Source organism: Pongo abelii, chromosome 23 (genome assembly GCF_028885655.2).
Source record: "Pongo abelii isolate AG06213 chromosome 23, NHGRI_mPonAbe1-v2.0_pri, whole genome shotgun sequence".
Taxonomy (NCBI): Eukaryota; Metazoa; Chordata; class Mammalia; order Primates; family Hominidae; genus Pongo; species Pongo abelii.
Window position 1 is genome coordinate 36,033,148 of NC_085929.1, and position 22,843 is coordinate 36,055,990.

Here is a 22,843-nt window from a genome sequence, read left to right on the forward strand (position 1 = left end):
ATCATGCCACTGCACTCCAGCCTAGGCAACACAACAAGTAAAACCCTGTTTCAAAAAATTATTATTATATATAATATTATAAATATTATAATTATTATTATTCTAAAGGGAAGCAGAGAGATCTGGCGGAAAAGTGCCAGCAAACCTAACAGGCCTCCACAAGTGTCTTGAAAGTTTCATAGGGGTCGGTATATGCGATTAACTGCCAAACAATAATATTCGCCGGGTGTCCGAAACTCAGTCCCCTGGGGCGCCACACTCGGAGCCTACTTGAACCGAAAGAGTCCCTCCCTGGGCCAACGAAGGACCCAATTCCCGCGCCCCGGATCCAGCCTCTACGTGGTTTCCCAGGTAAGGCCAGCAGAGGTCCGCCGCCTCAACCAGTCTTGTTAGAGTAGGTACAAAAGCGTTCGGAGTGACTGCCACTGTAGCCACTCAACGCCGAGCCCAGGCCCGCTTTTGCGGTTAGAGTGAAACTTTCCATTGGTGAAGTCACCCCAAAGGAGGCGGGACGGACCGGGAAAGTCCTGCCTACCTTGGCCTTCCCAGCCAATCGCAGCATCTATGCGGCAGCCTCCGGTTCGGTTGCGCTGCGCGTAGTGGTCTGGGCGACCTGAGGGCGGGGCCGGCAGCAGGCCCCGGGCTGTGGGAAGGGTACGCTTCCCGCGGGCGCGCGGAGTGAGGACGGTGACAGCCACGCGCGTGCGTACGCGCCTGACTGCAGCGCGGCCCCGCGACCCTAGTCGGCCGCTGAGAGGCGCGCGGAGTCTGGGCCGCTGCCGTCTAGGGTTCCCGTCCCGAGGCGTCCCCGGCATCTCCGGCCCGAATCCCGGAGTGCCAGGTCGCGCCTGCACCGACCTGCAGCCGTCAGGGCCCGCCCCCCAACTCCCCTTTCCGCCCGGGCAGGGTCCTCGCGGCCCATGCTGGCCGCTGGGGACCCGCGTAGCCCAGACCGTTCCCGGGCCGGTCAGCCGGCCACCATGGTGGCCCTGAGGCCTGTGCAGCAACTCCAGGGGGGCTAAAGGGCTCAGAGTGCAGGCCGTGGGGCGCGAGGGTCCCGGGCCTGAGCCCCGCGCCATGGCCGGGGCCATCGCTTCCCGCATGAGCTTCAGCTCTCTCAAGAGGAAGCAACCCAAGACGTTCACCGTGAGGATCGTCACCATGGACGCCGAGATGGAGTTCAATTGCGAGGTAACCGGCCGGCAGCCCCGACTGCTGCGGTGACAGTCGAGGTGGAAGCTCGAGAGGTTCTCTTTATATCATCTTATGGGTGTAGCTAGAGACGGGCAGAACCGGAAGGGCCAACTAGGCCCAAAACCTCATGTTAAAGATGATTGCTGCTTTTTTTCATAGGACTTTTGGGTTTTGGCATTTCCTGGAGGTTATTTTCATTCATTGTTATTGGAAGAAGATGGATGCTCCTGTGATAGAAAATTCCGGATTTCAGTGTCAGGCTTAAGTTAGGCTTACGCTTAAACGCTTGAAAGTTTATTCTTTCATTAGGTAATATTTTTATGTACCCAAGTATTAGAAGTTGCGTCTTGTTTATTGGAAAGCCAATACTTGTTTCCCTTTTCTAAAGCTTACATATTCTGGAAAAAAAAAACCCTTTGAAGAACGATATAATATCTCATATTTACTTTCCATATAGTTTCCAACATGAAATAACAGCTGTCAATTGTTCGTATCTTCAAAGTGCCAGACATTTGCACATTTAATCCTCAGAACAAACCTATTTATCTAGTAAATGGCAAGGTGGGGTTTTGAACCAAGCTCACAGCCCGTACAGTACTGCTTCTCAAGTAATTTAAGTTCTTGCTGCTAAAAGTGTGGTTTGTGGACCAGCAGCATTGGCAGCAGTAAGCAAGGGTTGGCATGCTTTTTCTGTACAGGACCACATAGTAAATATTTTCAACTTTGTAGACTAGAGAATCTCTGTTGGAGCTATTCAACTCTTCAACTCTATCATTGTAACACAAAAGCAGCCTTAGATAAGATCAGCTTCCAGCATGACAGCTTAAGGAACCCATTCCTCTGTAAAACTGGTGAAAATTCTTTTTTGTTTTGTTTCGTCTTGAGACAGAATCTCACTCTGTTACCCAGGCTGGCATGCAGTAGTGTGATCATTGCTTACTGCAACCCTGACCGACCTCCCTGGCTCAATCAGTCCTCCTGCCTCAGCCTCCAGAGTAGCTGGGACCACAGGCGTGTGCCACCACACCTGGCTAGTTTTTTTTTTTTTTTTTTTTGAGACGGAGTCTCACTCTGTCACCCAGAGTGCACCAGGCCAGAGTGCAATGGCGCCGGGCCAGAGTGCAATGGCGCGATCTTGGCTCACTGCCACCTCCACCTCCCAGGTTCAAGCGATTCTCCTGCTTCAGCCTTCCAGGTAGCTGGGATTACAGGCGTGCGCCACCTCGTCTGGCTAATTTTTCTGTTTTTAGTAGAGACAGGGTTTCACCATATTGGGAAGGCTGATCTCGAACTCCTGACCTCGTGACCAGCCCACCTGGGCCTCCCAAAGTGGTGGGAAAGTGGTGCGATTACAGGTGTGAGCCACCGTGCCCAGTCTCACCTAGCTAATTTTTGTAGAGACAGGGTTTTGCCATGTTGCCCAGGCTGATCTTGAACTCCTGAGCTCAAGCAATCCACTCGCCTTGGCCTCCCAAAGTGGTGGGATTACAGATGGAGCCACCACACCTGGCCAAAAAATTCTTTTTTACAATCAACTATTTAAACCCTCAGGCAATGGTCCTGAGGGCAAACAACAAATGAAGAAACACCTATTCAAGAAAATCTACAAATTCGATAAGAAAGATGAGAGAGTATGGTATTTGAACCAAGATCATTCCCTCCTTACCCACTCCTAGCTTAGTGAGGTGGAGCTTCTACTCCAGACTATTGCAAACTGTAATACCGGGCACTGCTCCCCCAGCTCCCAATCAAATGCTTTCTTCCCAGGAAAAGCAGGACATCAGCATTTCTCATCCTACCGAGAGCTACTTGTTGCTGAGGTTAAAACCTGTGTGAGTGCAATTGAAAGTTGGAGCTCCCTTTTTTTTCCTTTTGAGATGGAGTTTTGCTCTTGTTGCTCAAACTGGAGTGCAATGGTGTGATCTCGCCTCACCGCAGCCTCTGCTTCCTGGGTTGAAGCGATTCTCCCACATCAGCCTCTCAAGTAGCTGGGATTGCAGGCTTGCACCACCATGTCTGGCTAATTTTGTATTTTTAGTAGAGACAGGGTTTCTCCACGTTGGTCAGGCTGGTCTTGAACTCCCTATCTCAGGTGATCCACCTGCCTCGGCCTCCCAAAGTATTGGGATTATAGGCGTGAGCCACTGTGCCCAGCGAAAGTTGGAGCTCCCTTCTTCCACCTAGTCCCTACTTGTGGAACAGGACTGTACCTTGGGCATGACATACTGAAATTACTGGTGCCCCGGTTGCTCATCCCCTAGTTCTTGCAGGCTGAGCCTCAGGTTATTGCGGTCCCCTGCCTCCTTCCACCAAGTGCTCAGTTCCTAGAGTGAGGATATTTCTCAGAGAGAAGCTTTCCAGGGTCCTTCCCCCCAGCTCCAGAGCCTTGGCTCCGGGATTTTGCCTCAGGAGAGAAGCAGGCCCTAAAACAGATAGCTCCTAATCTCTTTCCAATGGCAGTGACTTCATTTGCAACACAGTGTGGAGAAATTCATGCCTAAGGGCAATCTGGAGATGTGAAGTTTTTGGTTAAGAGGCAACTGGGAGATCTGCGGATTTAATGGAGATGCAGCCTAGACTGTAGGCCTCCTGGTTTGCTGGAAAGAATTGGGGAATAAGACAGCTGGAAGAAGCCCTTCTAGGGTCAGAAGAAGGATCAAACATTGACCGCAGCATGGTGGCTCATGCCTGTAATCCCAGCACTTTGGGAGGCTGAGGCAGGCAGATCATCTGAGGTCAGGAGTTTGAGACCAGCCTGGCCACTATGGTGAACCCCGTCTCTACTAAAAATACAAAAATTAGCCGGGCATGGGGGCATACACCTGTAATCCCAGCTACTTGGGAGGCTGAAGCAGGCAAATCACGTGAACCGGGAGGTGGAAGTTGCAGTGAGCCAAGATCACGCCACTGCACTCCAGCCTGGGTGACAGAGTGAAGCTCTGTCCTGTCACAAAACAAAACATTGACCACAGACCTCTGAGGTGATGGATGTCCCTCCTGCCCTGGTTGTATCATTATACATTGTATATTAATGTATCGAAATACTACAGGTACCCCCAACATATGTACAACTATTATGAATCAATAAAAAACAATTTGAAAAGTAAGGTATGTGGCAGAGGTGGAAAAAAATGCTTTCCTCCAAACAGCCACAATTTGATTGTATCAGTTTGTAGAGCAAGAGCAAGTTATGCCTCAGTGTGTTGTTGAAAATAATAGAACAATATGCCACAATTAGTGGAGCTTCATAGCTGGGTGTGGTCAAGGAGAGAATAGAAGAGAACCCTACCAAAACCACTGTCATCCCAGCGTGACTATGGGCATACCCACAGCTGCACCTCCCTGAAGAGCAATATCATAGGCCTTAACACTTTTCAGGGGAAATGGATTTCACTCAAATAATCCAACCAGTCACTAAACAAATAAATAACAATTAGCCCTGGAGAGGGGGTACCAATCCCCAGAGTTGCTACAGTATATTATCTAAAATGTCCAGTTTCCAACAAGAAATTGTGAGACATATAAGGAAACAGGAGAATATGACACATACACTGGAAAAAAGCTGGCAACAGAAATTGCCTGCGAGACAAGGGGCCAGATTAATGAAAAAGGCTTCAAACTAGCCTATACATATATATATATATATTCACAGTACTAAAGGAAAATATGACAAAGAAGTAAAGGATGGTATGACACTGTTGCGTCAATTAAAGAATATCCATAAAGATATAGAAATTATAAAAAAAGAATCAAATGAAAATTCTGGAGTTGAAAGTACAATAACAGCTGGGTGCGGTGGCTCACACCTGTAATCCCAGCACTTTGGGAGGCTGAGGCGGGCAGATCACCTGAGGTCAGGAGTTCGAGACCAGCCTGACCAACATGGTGAAACCCCGTCTCTGCTAAAAATACAAAAATTAGCCATGCGTGGTGGCCGGCACCTGTAGTCCCAGCTACGCGGGAGGCTGAGGCAGGAGAATTCCTTGAACCTGGGAGGCGGAGGTTGCAGTGAGCCAAGATCGTGCCACTGCACTCCAGCCTGGGCAACAGAGCGAGACTCTGTCTCAAAAAAAAAAAAAAAAGTACAATAACAAATTTAAAAATTAACTAGAGGGACTCAGGACTCAATAATAGATTTGAACTGGGTGAAGAAAGAATTAGTGAATTTTTTTCTTCTTTTTGAGACAGAATCTCGCTCTGTTGCCTAGGCTGGAGTGCAGTGGTGCAATCTCGGCTCACTGCAACCTCTGCCTTCCTGGTTCAAGTGATTCTCCTGCCTCAGCCACCGTACAGTGGCTTTGGGAGCACTTTGGGAGGCTGAGGCGGGTGGATCACCTGAGGTCAGGAGTTCAAGACCAGCCCGGCCAACATGGTGAAACCCCATCTCTACAAAAATACAAAAATTTAGTCAGGCATGATGGCGAGTGCCTGTAACCCCAGCTACTCGGGAGGTTGAGGCGAGAGAATTGCTTGAACCCGGGAGGCGGAGGTTGCAGTGAGCAGAGATTGCACCACTGCACTCCAGCCTGGGCGACAGAGCGAGACTCCATCTCAAAAAAAAAGAAAACAGATTGATAGAGATTATGCATGCTGAAGATTAGAAGAAAAGAATGAAGAAAAATGAGCAGAGCCTCAGAAATGTGGGAGATCACTAAGCATGCCAACAAATGCATAATGGGAATACCAGAAGAGGATAGAAAAGAAGCAGAAAAAACCTTTGAAAAAAAAAAAAAGGCTGAAACTTCCCAAGTTTATTGAAAAACATACATTTAGAAAGCTTAATGAACTCCAAGTAAGATAAATACAGAGATCCACAAAAAGACATATCATGCTAAAAATGCTGACAGTCAGAGAAGAAGAAAATCTTGAAAACAAAAAGAGAAAAAGGATTCATCACATTCAAGGGAGTCCCAATAAGATTAATAGCTGATTTCTCAGTAGAAACCATAAGGGCCGTAGGCAGTGGGATAACATCTTCAAAGTACTCAAAGAAAAATCCCATCAACTAAGAATCCTATATTTAGCAAAGCTGGATATAGATGAACTGGACATTTCAAAATGAAGATGATGGCCAGGCACAGTGGCTCACGCCTGTAATCCCAGCACTTTGGGAGGTCGAGGTGGGTGGATCACCTAAAGTGAGGAGATCAAGACCAGCCTGACCACCATGGAGAAACGCCATCTCTACTAAAATTACAAAATTAGCCAGGCATGATGGCGCATGCCTGTAATTCCAGCTACTCGGGAGGCTGAGGCAGGAGAATCGCTAGAACCTGGGAGGTGGAGGTTACAGTGGGCCAAGATTGTGCCATTGCACTCCAGCCTGGGCAACAAGAGTGAAACTCCCATCTCAAAAAACAAAACAAAAATCTTTTATTGAGTATGTAAGTTTAATAGATGGATATGTAATAGATGTATGTATAACAATAAGGCCATGAAAAAGGGGAAAAAGGAATGGAGTTATATAGGAGTAACTCCTATATAAAGATAACTATATATCGCTGGAATTAAGCTAGTATAAACCTGAAGCTGAGTCTTTCTTTTTTTTTGTGAGACGGAGTCTTGCTCTATTGCCCAGGCTGGATTCCAAGGCCATGATCTTGGTTCACTGCAACCTCCGCCTCCTGGGTTCAAGTGATTCTCCTGCCTCAGCCTTGCGAATAGCTGGGATTACAGGCACACGCCACCACACTTGGCTAATTTTTGTATTTTTTTAGTAGAGACAGGGGTTCGCCATGTTGGCTAGGCTGGTCTTGAACTCCTGACCTTGGGTGATCAACTCGCCTTGGACTCCCAAAGTGCTGGGATTACAGGCATGAGCCACCGTGCCCGGCCAATCTGAAGCTGATGCTGATATGTTGAGATTATATAGTAAATCCCAGAGCAACCACTAAAAAACAAAAGCCTGAAAAACTAGTGAAATAATTGTTAAATTACTTAAGAGAAAGTAGTAAAGGAGGAATAGAGAAATAAAAAGGATGTGAAATAGGCCGGGTGTGGTGGCTCATGCCTCTAATCCCAGCACTTTGGGAGGCCCGAGGTGGGCAGATCACCTGAGGTCAGGAGTTTGAGACCAGCCTGGCCAACATGGTGAAACCCTGTCTCTACTAAAAATACAAAAATTAGCTGGGCGTGGTGGCATGCACCTGTAATCCCAGCTACTTGGGAGGCTGAGGCAGGGGAATCACTTGAACCCAGGAGGCAGAGGCTGCAGTGAGCCGAGATCGTGCCACTGCCCTCCAACCTGGGTGACAGAGCGAGACTCCATCCCTGCCTCCCCCCCCACAAAAAAAAAAGATGTGAAACACATACAAAAAAAAAGTAAAATGGCAGTTGAATGCCAAGTAATTAGATAACTTCAATGAAATGGACAAAATCCTAGAAAGACATAAACCACCAAAATTGACTCAAGAAGAGACACCATCTGAATAGACCTGTAACAAGTAAAGATATTAAATTAGTAATTGAGGAGACTCATGGGGTAACTTGCCCTTGGGAACCAGTAGTATGGCATCGGGCTGCAAGATTGGCCTGTCCATCCTCAACGCTACCTGGCCAATTTAGGGGCCCAGTGCCTCTGGATGCTAGACTCTGGGGATGATTATCTCCACCGGGATGTAATGGACGAACGTGCATGTGATGGTGTCCAAGCCAGAACAGTGGGTAAAGCGAATGGCTATAAGAGGAGCCAGTCAGTACATCTTTCATCTCGAGGCAACTGAGAACCCAGGGGCTTTGATTAAAGACATTTGGGAGAATGGGATGAAGGTTGGCCTTGCCATCAAACCAGGAACCTAAGTTCAGTATTTGGCACCATGGGCTAACCAACTAGATATGGCCTTGGTTATGACAGTGGAACCAGGGTTTGGAGGGCATAAATTCATGGAAGATATGATGTTAAAGATTCACTGGTTGAGGATCCAGTTCCCATCTTTGGCTATAGAGGTCGCTGGTGGAATAGATCCTGACACTGTCCATAGGTGTGCAGAGGCAGGAGCTAACATGATTGTGTCTGGCAGTGCTGTTGTGAGGAGTGAAGACCCTAGATCTGTGATCAGCCTGTTAAGAAATGTTTGCTCAGAAGCTGCTCAGAAAGATTCTCTTGATTGATGAAACCTTAAGGAGCCCAATGTTTGTTTATGAAATCCCCTTTTTACTGGAAAACAGGAATATTGACTACCAAATCATAGTGCAGTTGAAGCCATTCTGCGTTTTTGAGCAGTTATTCATTTCAGTGATTATAATTGATTGTGCAGAGTATTCTAAGAAGTTAGAAATTGGTGTGTATAACTACATTTTCAGTTATGCAATTTAATGATTAGTGAGTGAGATACTGTTTTTATTGAGAGCTTTGATTTTTATAGAGTAAATATATGGCTGCATTAAGGCTACAAACAGAAAAGTGTCTTAATGTCTAAGGAGGGCATATTAGCTACACTATAAAAACAATTTTTTTCTGTATTTCTGAGAAGAATTTTTTTGTTTCTCAGTTGTTTTCCAAAAGCAAAGGAAGTCTTCATGTTTTTTTCTATTTCATGTTATGTGTGATTTGTTTATATGCTTGGTAATATGAGTCTAATGGAATTTAAAAATATAAGTTTGGGTAGGATAGTGTACCCTTAAAAAATAAATAAATAATTAGAGAGAGAGACCTGGGCACAGTGGCTGTTGCCTGTAATCTCAGCACTTTGGGAGGTCAAGGCAGGAGGATCCTTTGAGGCCAGGAGCTTGAGACCAACCTGGGCAACATAGAGAGACCCCAACTCTAAAATATACATAGTATATCTAAACTCAGCTAGGCGTGGTGGTGTCAGCCTGGAGTCCCAGCTAGTCAGGAGGTTAAAGTGTGAGGATCACTTGATCCCAGCAGGTTGAGGAGGCAGTGAGCTATGATTGTGCCACAGTGCTTCAGCCAGGGTGACAGAGTGAGACCCTGTCTCTTAAAAAAAAGAAAAGAGGCTGGGTGCAGTGGCTCATGCCTGTAATCCCAGCACTTTGGGAAGCCGAGGTGGGCAGATCACGAGGTCAGGAGTTCAAGACCAGCCTGTCCAATATGGTGAAACCCCATCTCTACTAAAAACACAAAAATTAGCCGAGCATGGTGGCGTGCGCCCGTAGTCCCAGCTACTCGAGAGGCTGAGGCAGGAGAATCGCTTGAACCCGAGAAGTTGGAGGTTGCAGTGAGCTGAGATCGCGCCACTGCACTCCAGCCTGGGTAACAAAGTGAGACTCCATCTCAAAAAAAAAAAAAGAAAGAAAAGCAAAGCAAAGCCCAGGACTCTACCTACTAGAGGTCCTGATAGCTTCACCACTGAATTCTACCAAACATTTCAAGAAAAATTAATACAGTTCTTCACAAAGTCTTCAAAAATGAAAAAGAGGAGAAAATACTTACAAACGAATTTTATGAGACTGGTATTACCCTGTTGCCAAAAACCAGACAAAGACATTACAAGAAAAGAAAACCATAGACGAATATATCTTACAAATGTGGAAGCAAAAATCCTCAATAAAAATACTAGCAAACTGAATCCAGTAACATATAAAAATAATTATATGCCATAAACAAGCAGGATTTATTCCAGGAGTGCAAGGTTGGTTTAAGATCCAAAAATGAATTAGTGTAAATAATGTAATGCATTATATCAATAGAATAAAAAACAAAAATCACCTTGTCATCTCAGTAGACACAGAAAAAGCATTTGACAAAATTCGGCATGTTTTTCATGATAAAAACACTAAATAAACTAAGAAGAGAAGAGGAGTTCCTCAACCTGATAAACAGCAGTTATGAAAAACCCACAGCTAACTTCATAATAGTGAGACTGAGGCCGGGCACGGTGGCTTACGCCTGTAATCCTAACACTTTGGGAGGCCAAGGTTGGGGGGATCACTTGAGGTCAGGAGTTCAAGAACAGCCTGGCCAACATGGTGAAACCCTGTCTCTACTAAAAATACAAAAAAAAATTAGCCAGGTGTGGTGGTGCATACCTATAATTGTAGCTATTTGGGAGGCTGAGGTGGGACGATTGCTTGGACTTGGGAGGCAGAGGTTGCAGTGAGGTGAGATAGCACCACTGCACACAACAGGCTGGGCGACAGAGTGAGACTCCGTCTCGAAACAAACAAACAAACAAAAAATAGTGAAAGACTGTATGCTTATCCTTAAGATTAGGAAAAAGAGAGCTAAGTCTACTTTCACCACTTCTATTCAGCATTGTGCTGGAAGTTCTGGCCAGGGCAATTAGGCAAGAAAATGCAATAAAATACATCTATGTTGGAAGGGAACAAGTAATATCATCTCTGTTTGCAGATGACATTATCTTGCATATAGACCCTGAGGAATCCACTACAAAAGTATTGGAACTAATAAATTATTAGTTTAGTAAGGTTATAGGATACAAGATCATTACACAAAACTCAGTTGTAAATGTATCCACTTGGAATGAACAATCTGAAAAGGAAATTAAGAAAATTCCATTTACAATAACCTAGAAAATAAACATACTTATAACAAAAGAGGTATCTTTTTTTTCCATTCTCTGACAGTTGAGTAAAAGAAAGTATAAAACTTTAAAAGCTGTAAAACATTTTTGGTTTTGTTTTTTCAATTAATTTTTTTTTTTTTTAAACGGAGTCTCTGTCATCCAGGCTGGAGTGCAGTGGCACGATCTTGGCTCACTGCAACCTCTGCCTCCCAGGTTAAAGCGATTCTCCTGCCTCAGCCTCCTGAGTAGCTGGGACTATAGGTACGTGCAACCACACCCAGCTAATTTTTTGTATTTTTTTTTAGTAGAGACAGGGTTTCACCATGTTAGCCAGGATGGTCTCGATCTCCTGACCTCGTGATCCACCTGCCTCGGCCTCCAAAAGTGCCGGGATTACAGGTGTGAGCCACCGCACTGGCCTTAATTAATTAATTAATTAATTAATTTTTTTGAGATGGAGTGTTGCTTTGTTGCCCAGGCTGGAGCACAGTGGTGCGATCTCGGCTCACTGCAGCCTCTGAGTCCTAGGTTCAAAAGAGTCTCCTGCCTCAGCTTCCAGAGTAGCTGGAACTACAGGTGTGCACCACCATGCCTGGCTAATTTTTGTATTTTTAGTATAGAGGGGGTTTCACCATGTTGGCCAGGCTGGTCTCGAACTCCTGACCTCAGGTGATCCACCTGCCTCAGCCTCCCAAACTCCTGGGATTACAGGCGTGAGCTAGTGCGCCTGGCCTGGCCTTTTAAAATATTTAATTAATTGATTATTTTTTTTTCTCGGACTTGCACTGAAGTGAGAACAAGTCTAGTGGTGCAATCATATCTCAGTGCAGCCTAGACCTTCCAGGCTTAAGCGATCCTCCTATATCAGCCTCCCAAGCAGCTCAGACCACAGGCATGCACAGTCATCCCTAGCTTTTTTTTTTTTTTTTTTTAATTTCTTGTAGAGACAGTCTCCCTGTGTTACCCAGGCTGGTCTTGAACCTGACCTCAAGCAATCCTCCCATGTTGGCCCCTCAAAGTGCTGGGATTACAGGTGTGAGCCACCGTGCCTGGCCTGTAAAACATTTTTAAAAGAAAGAAGATATAAATAAATAAATAGAAAATAGCTCTTGTTCATGGATCATAAGACATAACATTGTCAAGTTGGCAGTATTTTGGAAATTGATCTACACGTTCGACATAATCCCTGTCAGAATCCCGGTTTATTTCATTGTAGAAATTGACAAGTCTCCAGGCGTGGTGGCTCATGCCTGTAATCCCAGCACTTTGGGAGGCCGAGGCAGGCAGATCACCTGAGGTCAGGAGTTCAAGACCAGCCTGGCCAACATGGAGAAACCCCATCTCTACTAAAACTACAAAATTAGCCGGGTGTGGTGGCGCATGCCTGTAATCCCAGCTACTCGGGAGGCTGAGGCAGGGAATTGCTTGAACCTGGGAGGCGGAGCTTGCGGTGAGCTGAGATCACGCGCCACTGCACTCCAGCTTGGGCAACAAGAGCGAAACTCCATCTCAAAAAAAAAAAAAAAAGAAAAGAAATTGACAAGTCAATTCATAAATTCATATGGAATCGCAAGGGACCCACAATAGCTAAATCTTGAAAAAGAACAAAGCAGAAAGACTCACACTTTGTGATTTCAAGACATACTATAAAACAACTATAATCAAGACAATGTCACCAGGCACAGTGGCTCATGCCTATAATCCCAACACTTTGGGAGGCCAAGGCAGGCAGATCACTTGAGGTCAGGAGTTAGAGACCAGCCTGGGCAACATGGCAAAATCTTGTCTCTACCAAAAATACAAAAATTAACCGGGCGTGGGGGTGCACACTTGTAGTCCAAGCTACTTGGGAGGGCTGAGGCACAAGAATCCCTTGAACCCAGGAGGTGGAGGTTGCAGTGAGTTGAGATCGTGCTATTGCACTCCAGCCTGGGGGACAGAGCGAGATTCCATTTCAAAAAAAAAGACAGTGTGGTACTGGTTTAAGGATAAATGTATAGATCAGCAGGATAGAATTGAGAGTCCAGAAATAAACCCAGTGGAATAGAGTTGAGAGTTCATGGTCACCTGATTCTTGACAAGGGTGCCAAGACCGTTCAGTGGGGGAGAATTGTCTTGTCTTGTCTTTTCTTGCTACATGCCACAGACTGTGAGAAGGAATAGTCCTTTCTTTTCTTTTTTCTTTTTTTTTTTTTTTTGAGATGGAGTCTCGCTCTGTTGTATAGGCTGGAGTGCAGTGGTGCAATCTTGGCTCACTGCAACCTCCGCCTCCTGGGTTCAAGTGATTTTCCTGCCTCAGCCTCCTGAGTACCTGGACTGCAGGCGCCTGTTACAACGCCCGGCTAATTTTTGTATTTTTAGTAGAGATAGGGTTCCACTATGTTGGCCAGGCTAGTCTCGAGCTCCTGACCTCGTGATCCACCTGCCTTGGCCTCCCAAAGTGCTGGGATTACAGGTGTGAGCCACCGCACCCAGGCGGAATAGTCCTTTCAACAAATGGAGCTGAGACAACTGGATAGCCACATGCAAAAAAAAAAAAGAAATTAAACCCTTACCTCACACTATATATAAAAATTAACTCATGGCTGGGCACGGTGGCTCACACCTGTAATCCCAGCACTTTGGGAGGCCAAGGCGGGCGGATCATGAAGTCAAGACAAGCCTGGCCAACATGGTGAAACCCCATCTCTACTAAAAATACAAAAAGTAGGCTGGGTGCGGTGGCTCAACGCCTGTAATCCCAGCACTTTGGGAGGCCGAGGTGGGTGGATCACGAGGTCAGGAGATCAAGACCATCTGGCTAACATGGTGAAACCCCCTCTGTACTAAAAATACAAAAACAAAATTAGCTGGGCATGGTGGTGGGCGCCTGTAGTCCCAGCTACTTTGGAGGCAGAGGCAGGAGAATGGCGTGAATTCAGGAGGTGGAGCTTGCAGTGAGCCGAGATCGCACTACTGCACTCCGGCCTGGGCGACAGAGGGAGACTCCGTCTAAAAAAAAAAAAAAAATTAGCTGGGCGTGGTGGCAGGCACCTGTAATCATAGCTACTCGGGAGGCTGAGGCAGGAGAATCGCTTGAACCCAGGGGTGAGCTGAGATCACACCATTGCACTCTAGCCTGGGTGATAGGGTGAGTCTCCGTCCCCCGCCCAAAAAAAAGCTTAAAATGGATCAAAGGGCCAGTTGAGGTGGCTCACCCCAGGAATCTGAGCACTTTAGGATGCTGAGGCGGATGGATTACTTGAGGCCAGGAGTTCAAGACCAGTCTGGCCAACATGATGAAACCCTGTCTATATTAAAAATACAAAAATTAGGCTGGGTGTGGTGGCTCATGCCTGTAATCCTAGCACTTTGGGAGGCTGAGGCAGGTGGACTGCTTGAGGCCGGCAGTTCAAGACTACCTTGGCCAACATAGCAAAACCCCATCTCTACTAAAAATACAAAAATTAGCCAGCCGTGGTGGCATGCTCTTGTAGTGCCATCTACTCTGGAGGCTGAGACATGAGAATCACTTGAACTCAGGAGGTGGAGGTTGCAGTGAGCTGAGATTGTGCTACTGCACTCCAGCCTGGGCAACAAAGCAAGACTCTGTCTGGAAAAAACAAAAACAAAAACAAAAAACAAATGTGGAGAAATGTGAACCCTTTTACACTGCTAGTAAGACCGTAAAATGGTGCAGCCAGTTTGAAAAGCAAACTAGTTAGCCAGGCATGGTGGGTCATACCTGTAATTCCTGCACTTTGGGAGACCAAGGTGGGAGGATCACTTGAAGCCAGAATTTTGAGACCAACCTGGGCAACAAAGTGAGACCTTTTCTCTACAAAAAATTTAAAAATTAGCCAGGCATGGTGGCTCGCACCTGTAGTCTTAGTTACTTGGGAGGTTGAGGTGGGAGGATCACTTGAGCCTGGGAGAGGCTGTAGTGAGGCATGACTGCACCACTGCACCTCCAGCCTGGTAATCAAAGTGAGGCCCTGTCTCAAAAAAAGAAAGGAAGACAATTAGCTGGGTGTGGTAGCGTTCCTCTGTAGTCACAGCTACTTGAGAGGCCAAGGTGGTAGGATTCCTTGAGCCCAGAATTTTGAGGTTGCAGTTAGCTGTGATTGTGGTGCTATACTCCAGGCTGGGCGACAGAGTGAGACCCAGTCTCAAAAAAGATAAAAAGAAAAACATGGTGGCAGTTCCTCAAACAGTTAAACACAGAGTTACCATATGACCCCGCAATTCAACTTACAGATGTCTTCTCAAGAGAAATGAAAACATAGGTTTACAAGAAAAACTTATATGTGAATGTTTATAGTAGTATTATTCATAATAGCCAGAAGGTAGAAACAGTTCAAATATACATCAGCTGATGAATGGATAAACAAAATGTGGTCTATCCATATTATGGATTTACTTGGCAATAAAATAGAATGAAGTACCAGCACATGCTTCAACATGGATGGACCTTGAAAACACTATGTTAAGTGAAAGAAACCAGCCACAAAAGAACACATATGATTCCATTCATATGCAAGTCTAGAATAGGCATATCTACAGAGACAAAGTAGATCAGTGGTTGCTCAGGGCTGGCAAAAATGGATGAGGTAGAGGGTGTGATAGCTGAAATATACAAGGTTTTATTTACGAAGTGATGAAAATGTTCTAAAACTGACTGGTGATGGTTGTACACACTGTGAATATACTAAAAACTACTGAATTGTGCACTTTAAATGGGTGAATTTTAGGGTATATGAATTATATATCAAGATGTTTTAAAAAAAAAAACCTTAGGCAAAATGTAAACCATGGGCATGACTGTGTTCCAAGAAAACTCTATGGACACAGAAATTTGAATTTCACATAATTTTCACAAGAAAATAAAAAAACATTAAAAAATGTAACAGGCTGGGTGCTGTGGCTCATGCATGTAATCCCAGCACTTTGGGAGGCCGAGGTGGACGGATGACGAGGTCAGGAGTTTCAGACCAGCCTGGCCAATATGTAAAACCCTGCCTCTACTGAAAATAGAAAAATTAGCTGGGCGTGATGGCACACGCCTGTAATCCCAGCTACTCGGGAGGCTGAGGCAGGAGAATCACTTGAACCCGGAAGGTGGAGGTTGTGGTGAGCCGAGATCATGCCGTTGCACTCTAGCCTGGGCAACAAAAGCGAAACTCCGTCTCAAGAAAAAAAAAAAAAAAAAAGTAAGAATCATTCTTAGCTCTCAGGCCACACAAAAATAGGTGGTGGGTTGGATTTGTCCTGTGGGCCATAGTTTGCTGATCTCTGATCTAAGTTACTATTTGATAGATGTTAGATTTGTGAGAGGGTAAGAGAGACTAGCCTATAAGGAAAGGGATTTTAGTTTTTTGGGGGTTTTTTTTTGAGACGGATTCTCGCTCTGTTGCCCAGGTTGGAAAGCAATGGTGTGATCTCAGCTCACTGCAACCTCTGTCACCCAGGCTCAAGCGATTCTTCTGCCTCAGCCTCCCAAGTAGCTGGGATTACAGGCACGTGCCACCATGCCCGGCTAATTTTTGTATTTTTAGTAGAGACGGGTTTTTACCATGTTGGCCAGGCTGATCTTGAACTCCTGACTTCAGGTGATCCCCCTGCCTTGGTCTCCCAAAGTGCTGGGATTACAGGTATGAACAACTGTGTCCGTCCAGGAAAGGGATTTTGTATGACATTTTTCAGCCGCAATTTTGCTAGGAAAAGCTCTTTTTTCTTCATTAAGTAGATTCCAGACCCAAAGATGTTGGACAGTATTATCAGCTAGAGCAAGGTTTTTCAACCCTGGGACTATTCACATTTTGGCTGGATAATTCTTTGTTGTGGGGCGCTGTCTTGTATGTTCTAGGATGTTTAGCAGGATCTCTGGCCTCTATCTACTGGATGCCAGTAGCATTCCCCCACCCCATCCCAGTTGTTGTGACAACCAAAAATGTCTTCAGACACTGTCAGGTGTCCCTGGGGTAGGGAGGACACCCTCCAATCTCCTCTTTCTCCCTACCCAACCTCCATGACCATATTGAGAACCACTGATCTATAGAAAAGGATAATAGTAGTGACATTCAGAGAGGCAGGATGGTATAGTGCAAAGCTTGCCAAAATTTAATTTTACATAAATGACCTGGGGAATCTTGGAAAATGTAGGTTCTGATTCAGTAGTTCTGGGATGGAACTGAGAATTTTGTATTAATAACAAACTTTCAGGTGATGATACCTGTGCCACCGGCCCAAGGACCACACTTTGAGTAGCAGAGCAGTAGTAGAGAGTGCATGGGCTTTGAAAGAAGACAGACCTGGGCTTGAATTCTAGCTAAAATACTTCTACTTTGGACAAGATACATAGCTCTCTGGACCTTATTTTCTCATTGGTAAAATGAAACTAATAATGCTGACCCTGCAGAGTTCCTATAAGGATTCATGGAATGCATAGTCCCTGGCAGAAAAGAAGATATAGGAGGGACTATAATTGGCCTAAAGTAGGAGGCTCTGGTTACCATGGGCACTGCCCTGTTGTGATTTATCAAGCCATTACACCTCACTGAACCTCAGATTTCCAGTGGAAAAACCTGTTTGTAAACCATGTTCACATATTCTGTTGAAAGTAATCAGTTTGATTTATGATGATAGGGCTCAGATAAGTGATTAGTTTTATTCTCCTGCCTGCTTTTTATGTTGTCCATTAATGAGCAAGGTGCTGATGCAAGGAGATGGCAGATGCATTTTGAAAAAAAAGGAGAGAGCGAGTACTTGTAGAATTCTTGACTTTATTGAGGTCAAATGTAGGTGGCTTTTCAAGAAGGACTCAATTTCAGAACTGGTGGCAGTTAACATATGAGTCATGTTACCTTATGCTAATAAGTTCAGATTTTTTTCTTTTTACTGCAGAGATAGGGGGAAAAAATCTCCTGCACTACTTGCTGCATTGCACAATTGGCTGGATGCTTTGGAAGATTTTTCCACTTGAAAGATTTGTTATTTGTCATTTTGAGAAAGTGGGTGCTGAGTGTAATTTGCCAGGAGACTAAACGGCTATGTTATTTCTTATCTAGGCTGGAATTTTACTCTAATAATTCAATCTATCAGTAAGAAAAGCCAAATAGGAAGTTGTGAGAGATCCTAATACTATCTTATATTGAAAACAAAGCCTGCTTCTCCTGTTGTTTGGCATTCTAAATGTTTTCACGTACCTAAGTGGGATTATGATTGTATTAAATACCAACATTGCAGATCATTCCAGCATACAAGTGGATGTAAGTTGTCCATAACGGAAGGAACTTTCTAAAGGGGAAGACAGATAGAACAATTCTGGCATTTTCAGTAAAATCTTAAATCCTAGGCTCCCTAGGACCAGGCAAACCATCCCCTTCAAGGATGTAAACTCTGGAGGGCAGTGTAGTTGTACAGGGTAATAGTTCTATACTCTTTATTAGTGCAACAAGAAACTTCTATTCCTGTTTCAGAAGTAAGACTGTTATCTACCTTTTTTTTTTTTTTTTTTTGAGATGGAGTTTCACTCTTGTTGCCCAGACTGGAGTGCAATGGCATGATCTCAGCTCACCAAAACCTCTGCCTCCTGGGTTCAAGTGATTCTCCAGCCTCAGCCTCCCAAATAGCTGGGAATACAGGCATGTGCCAACACGCCCTGCTAATTTTTATATTTTTAGTAAAGACGGGGTTTCTCCATGTTGGTCAAGCTGGTCTCGAACTCCCGACCTCAGGTGATCCACCCGCCTTGGCCTCCCAAAGTGCTGGGATTACAGGCATGAGCCACTATGCCTGGCCTGTTATCTACCTTTTTACCGCTGTGCTCTCCCATGGGTTTTTTTTGTTTGTTTGTTTCTTTGTTTTGAGATGGAGTCTCGCTCTGTCGCCCAGGCTGGAGTGCAGTGGCGTGATCTCGGCTCACTTCAACCTCTGTCTCCCGGGTTCAAGCAGTTCTCCTGCCTCAACCTCCTGAGTAGCTGCAATTATAGGCGCCTGCCATCTCGCCAGGCTAATTTTTGTATTTTTAGTAGAGACGGGGTTTTACCATGTTGGTCAGGCTGGTCTTGAACTCCTGACCTCGTGATCTGCCTGGCTTGGCCTACCAAAGTGCTGGGATTACAGGCATGAGCCACCGTGCCCGGCCTCTCCCATGGGTTTTAAGTAGTGCCTATGGATGGCATGGGTGCCACTACTCAGGCCTAGGACAGGCAGGGGTGAGTGATGAGTGCATGCGTGCTGATGAAGGGGTGTGAAGAAGGAAGTAGGACAGATGCTGGCTAGTGCTGCCCTCCACTGGACCCCATTCTGCCTTTGTATGGGACAAAGCGCCAGGGACTAGCGGTTACTTTGTGCTAGGTACCATGCTAAATGCTTTAAACGCACACTACCTCATTTGATATAACAGGGACTCATTTATTCATTCAAGAGATATTATAAAATAGGCTGGGCACAGTGGCTCACACCTGTAATCCCAGTGGGAGGCCAGGGCGGCCAGATCACTTGAGGCCAGGAGTTCGAGACCAGTCTGGGCACATGGTGATACCCTGTCTCTACTAAAAACACGAAGATTAGCCAGGCGTGGTGGTGGGCGCCTGTAGTCCTAGCTACTCTGGAGGTTGAGGCAGGAGAATTGCTTGAATCTGGGAGGCGAGGGTTGCAGTGAGCCGAGATCGCGCCACTGCACTCCAGCCTGGGCGAGAAGAGTGAGACTCTGTCTCAAAAAAAAGACAATAATTAGGCGTGGTTGTGCGCACCTGTAGTCCTAGCTACTTGGTAGGCTGAGACAGGAGGATCACTTGAGCCCAGGAGTTCGAGGCTGCAGTGAGCTATGTTCATGCCACTGCATGAAGCCTGGGTGACAGAGTGAGACTGTCTCTTTTATTTATTTGTTTTTAAAAAAATAGAGTCAGGGTTGGCCGGGCATGGTGGCTCATTCCTGTAATCCCAGCACTTTGGGAGGCTGAGGCAGGTGGATCCCTGAGGCCAGGAGTTCAAGACCAGCCTGGCCAACATGGGAAAAACCCGTCTCTACTAAAAATAGAAAAATTAGTCGGGGGCAATGGCATGTGCCTATAATCCCAGCTACTTGGGAGGCTGAGGCAGGATAATTGCCTGAGGTGGAGGTTGCCTGAGATTGAGCCGCTGCACTCCAGCCTGGATGACAGGGAGAGACTCCGACTCCAAAAAAAAAAAAAAAAAAATTAGAGACGGGGGGTCTCCCTACATTGGTTGCTCAGGCTGGTCTCAAACTCCTGGGCTCAAGGGATCCTCCTGCCTCAGCCTCCAAAAGTGCTAGGATTATAGATGTGAACCACCACACGCAGCTCTGATTTACTGGGTGCCCATGTTGACCAGGCAGGAAACACCTCCTAGCAGTGATCAAGGACTACTTTGGACCTAGGTTCTGTAATTGGCTTCATCTTTAAGTGGGGAAACAGAGGCTCAGACGGGATACATAGCATGCTTAAAGGCTTAGTGAAGCCACTGTCTATTCTGAAAGAGGCAGAATAGGACAGGGACAGGTAGGTAGTGAGAGAATAGGGAGAATAGATGGGCACACCCTTTAACTTAATATCGACCAGTAAAGCCTGCAGTTGCTTATTTGAACCTCACATTGAGGCTGTCATGTAAGTTGAGCAAGTCTTAGCTCAAGCTTCAGTTTCCTTGTTGGGGCCACTGAGGCAGCATAGCCTAGAGATTACAAGCATAGACTTCAGAGTTTGATTCCTGGCTCTGCCTCTAACCAGCTTTGCAACCTTAAAGCTCCTTAACCCCCTCACATGCCTCTGTTCCCTATCCGTAAAATGGTGATTGTAATTAATTCTTCCTGCATAGTGTTACAAGAATTAAATTTGAGTAATTACTGGTAAAGTACATAGAATAGTACCTAACACAAGATAAGTGCTATATATAATGGTTGTTACCTAAAAGAAATAACGGCCTGGGCAACATGGCGAAAACCTGTCTCTACAAAAAATACAAAAATTAGCCGGTTGTGGTGGTGTGCACCTGTGGTCCTAGCATCTCGGGAGGCTGAGGTGGGAGGATCATGTGAGCCTGGAAGGTCAAGGTTGCCATAAGCTTCCTGATTGCACCACTGCACTCCAGCCTGGGTGACAGAGTGAGACCTTGTCTCAAAAAATAAATAAATAAAATAAATTAAAAAAATAAAAAGGAAATAAGTTCAGTGCCTGTCGTTAGCTTGCTCCCTTTCTCAGCCTCTCCTCCACTTCCTCACGCACCCTCTTGCTCTGAGCCTATTGTCCTGGTCCCTCCTTCACACTGCCACACCTTTGCATAGGCTGTTCTCTTTGCCTGGAATGCCATTCTCACTTGTTGCCTGGCAGAACTGTACTCATTCTCCTTCTAGGCTCTGCTCAAGGGTTTCCTCCTCTTTGTGCCCAAAGTCACCACATAGCTTCTAAGTGATGGGACTGAGATTTGAAGCCAGGTCATTTGTCTTTCAGGCCAGCCCTCTTTCCACTACCCTGTGCTACCCAAATAGGAAGCGTAAAAGAGAAGTAGGAGAGAAAAAGTTAGAAACCTGGAGAGAACTTAGGTATTTGGTAAACAGGAAAAAGAAAGTGGAAAGAAGAGATCCTTTGAAGGACTTCCTCAATTTAACAACTATTTGCCTATGGCATTATTTTATTGCATTTGGTGTATGATACTATCTCAAAAGCATTTTGTAAACTTGCCAGTGGCTTACATTTTTGCCGGGTGAATGACATGACTAACGATCCCTGCTACATTACCTCAGTGTCTAGTTTGTCATTTTGAATCAAGTGGACATTTTCTGTAAGTGAATCATTTTCACTTGCCCATAATATAATGAGAATTCCTTACCTTTGGCTTAAAATGAGGCTTATTTTATAACAGTTAAGCATTGTCTAGTTGCATATTTTACATAGTCAGAATGCTCCTGCCTGTATTCAGCCTGGTGTCTTATAATATTTGGTATGCCTACCTAGATAGCAATTGGTAACATCTTTATTCTGAGACTCTTTCATGTATGGATTTTGAAAAGTTAGTTAACTGTTCAGATGACATTGTTTCTTTGACTTTTAAAATCTGCTTCCCTCTCACTGACAGTTCAGTTTTGGAAGAGCCTGTTGTTTTTTTTTTTTTTGAGACAGAGTCTCGCTCTGTCGCCCAGGGTGGAGTGCAGTGGCGTGATCTCTGCTCACTGCAACCTCCACCTCCCGGGTTCAAGCAATTCTCTTGCCTCAGCCTCCTGAGTAGCTGGGATTATGGGTGTGCACCACCACACCTGGCTAATTTTTGTATTTTTAGTAGAGACGAAGTTTCACCATGTTGGCCAGGACGGACAGTCTCGATCTCCTGACCTCGTGATCAGCCTGCCTCAGCCTCCCAAAGTGCTGGGATAATAGGCGTGAACCACTGTGCCCGGCCTTTTTTTTTTTTTTTTTTTTGAGATGGGGTCTCACTCAGACTGGAGTGCAGTGGTGCCATCACAGCTCACTACAGACTTGACCTGCTGGGCTCAAGTGATCCTCCTGCCTAAGCCTCCCAAGTAGCTGAGACTACAGGCACGTGCCACCAATACCTGGCTAATTTTTTTGAAGAAATGGGATCCCGCTATGTTGCCTAGGCTGGTCTGGAACTTCTGGGCTCAAGCGATCCTTCCGCCTCAGCCTCCCAAAGTGCTGGGATTACAGGCATGAGCCAACGTGCCCAGCTAGAGATGTGTGTGAATTGGTAGGTTCAAGCTAGATATTGGAGGCTCATGAAGCCCAGGTTAAAGAGGCTTGTATTCATCAGATGCGATGAAGAGCTTTGAAGTTTTTACCAGGAGTGTGATTTAAACTGGTTGGCATGCAAAATGATTTGGAATGTTTGGGGTTTGGGGTGGGGAGAGAGAGGTTGGAAATAGGAAACAATTAGAAGGCAAACGCTTTGGGCAAGGTATCACATTGAAACCTGGACAGCAGTGGGACTTGCTGGGTTGGGACAAAACTAGGCAGATGTAAGCGTCTAGTGAATCTAGGGATTAGGATGTTCTGTGACCAAGAATGAGCAGAAGACCTGCTAGGCTTAAGATTCAGGAGATTCTCAGGTCCAAAGCCAGTCCTCAGTCTCCGAAGTCAGTCAGGCAGAAGGGAATTTGGATCAAGCTGGCCAGAGTTGAGCTCAGGAAGTCAGTGCACTTTCTCTTGTCT

At 45.5% G+C, this 22,843-nt stretch overlaps 1 protein-coding gene and 1 pseudogene across 4 annotated transcripts in view; both read left to right on the plus strand.

Annotated features, from left to right (window-relative positions):
• Positions 1 to 597: 597 nt before the first annotated feature.
• Positions 598 to 22,843, plus strand: part of NF2 (NF2, moesin-ezrin-radixin like (MERLIN) tumor suppressor) — a 95,572-nt gene continuing 73,326 nt past the window's right edge. For 3 of the 4 annotated variants that reach the window (XM_054543307.2, XM_024239938.3, XM_063723013.1), the window contains exon 1: positions 607 to 1,191. In XM_054543307.2, coding sequence (XP_054399282.1) covers positions 1,078 to 1,191 — 114 coding nt within the window. In that variant the 5' untranslated portion in view covers positions 607 to 1,077. Of the gene's footprint in view, positions 1,192 to 22,843 lie in introns of all 4 variants that reach the window. The other variant, XM_024239937.3, reaches the window with a different exon arrangement.
• Positions 5,455 to 9,572, plus strand: LOC129052614 (ribulose-phosphate 3-epimerase-like; annotated as a pseudogene).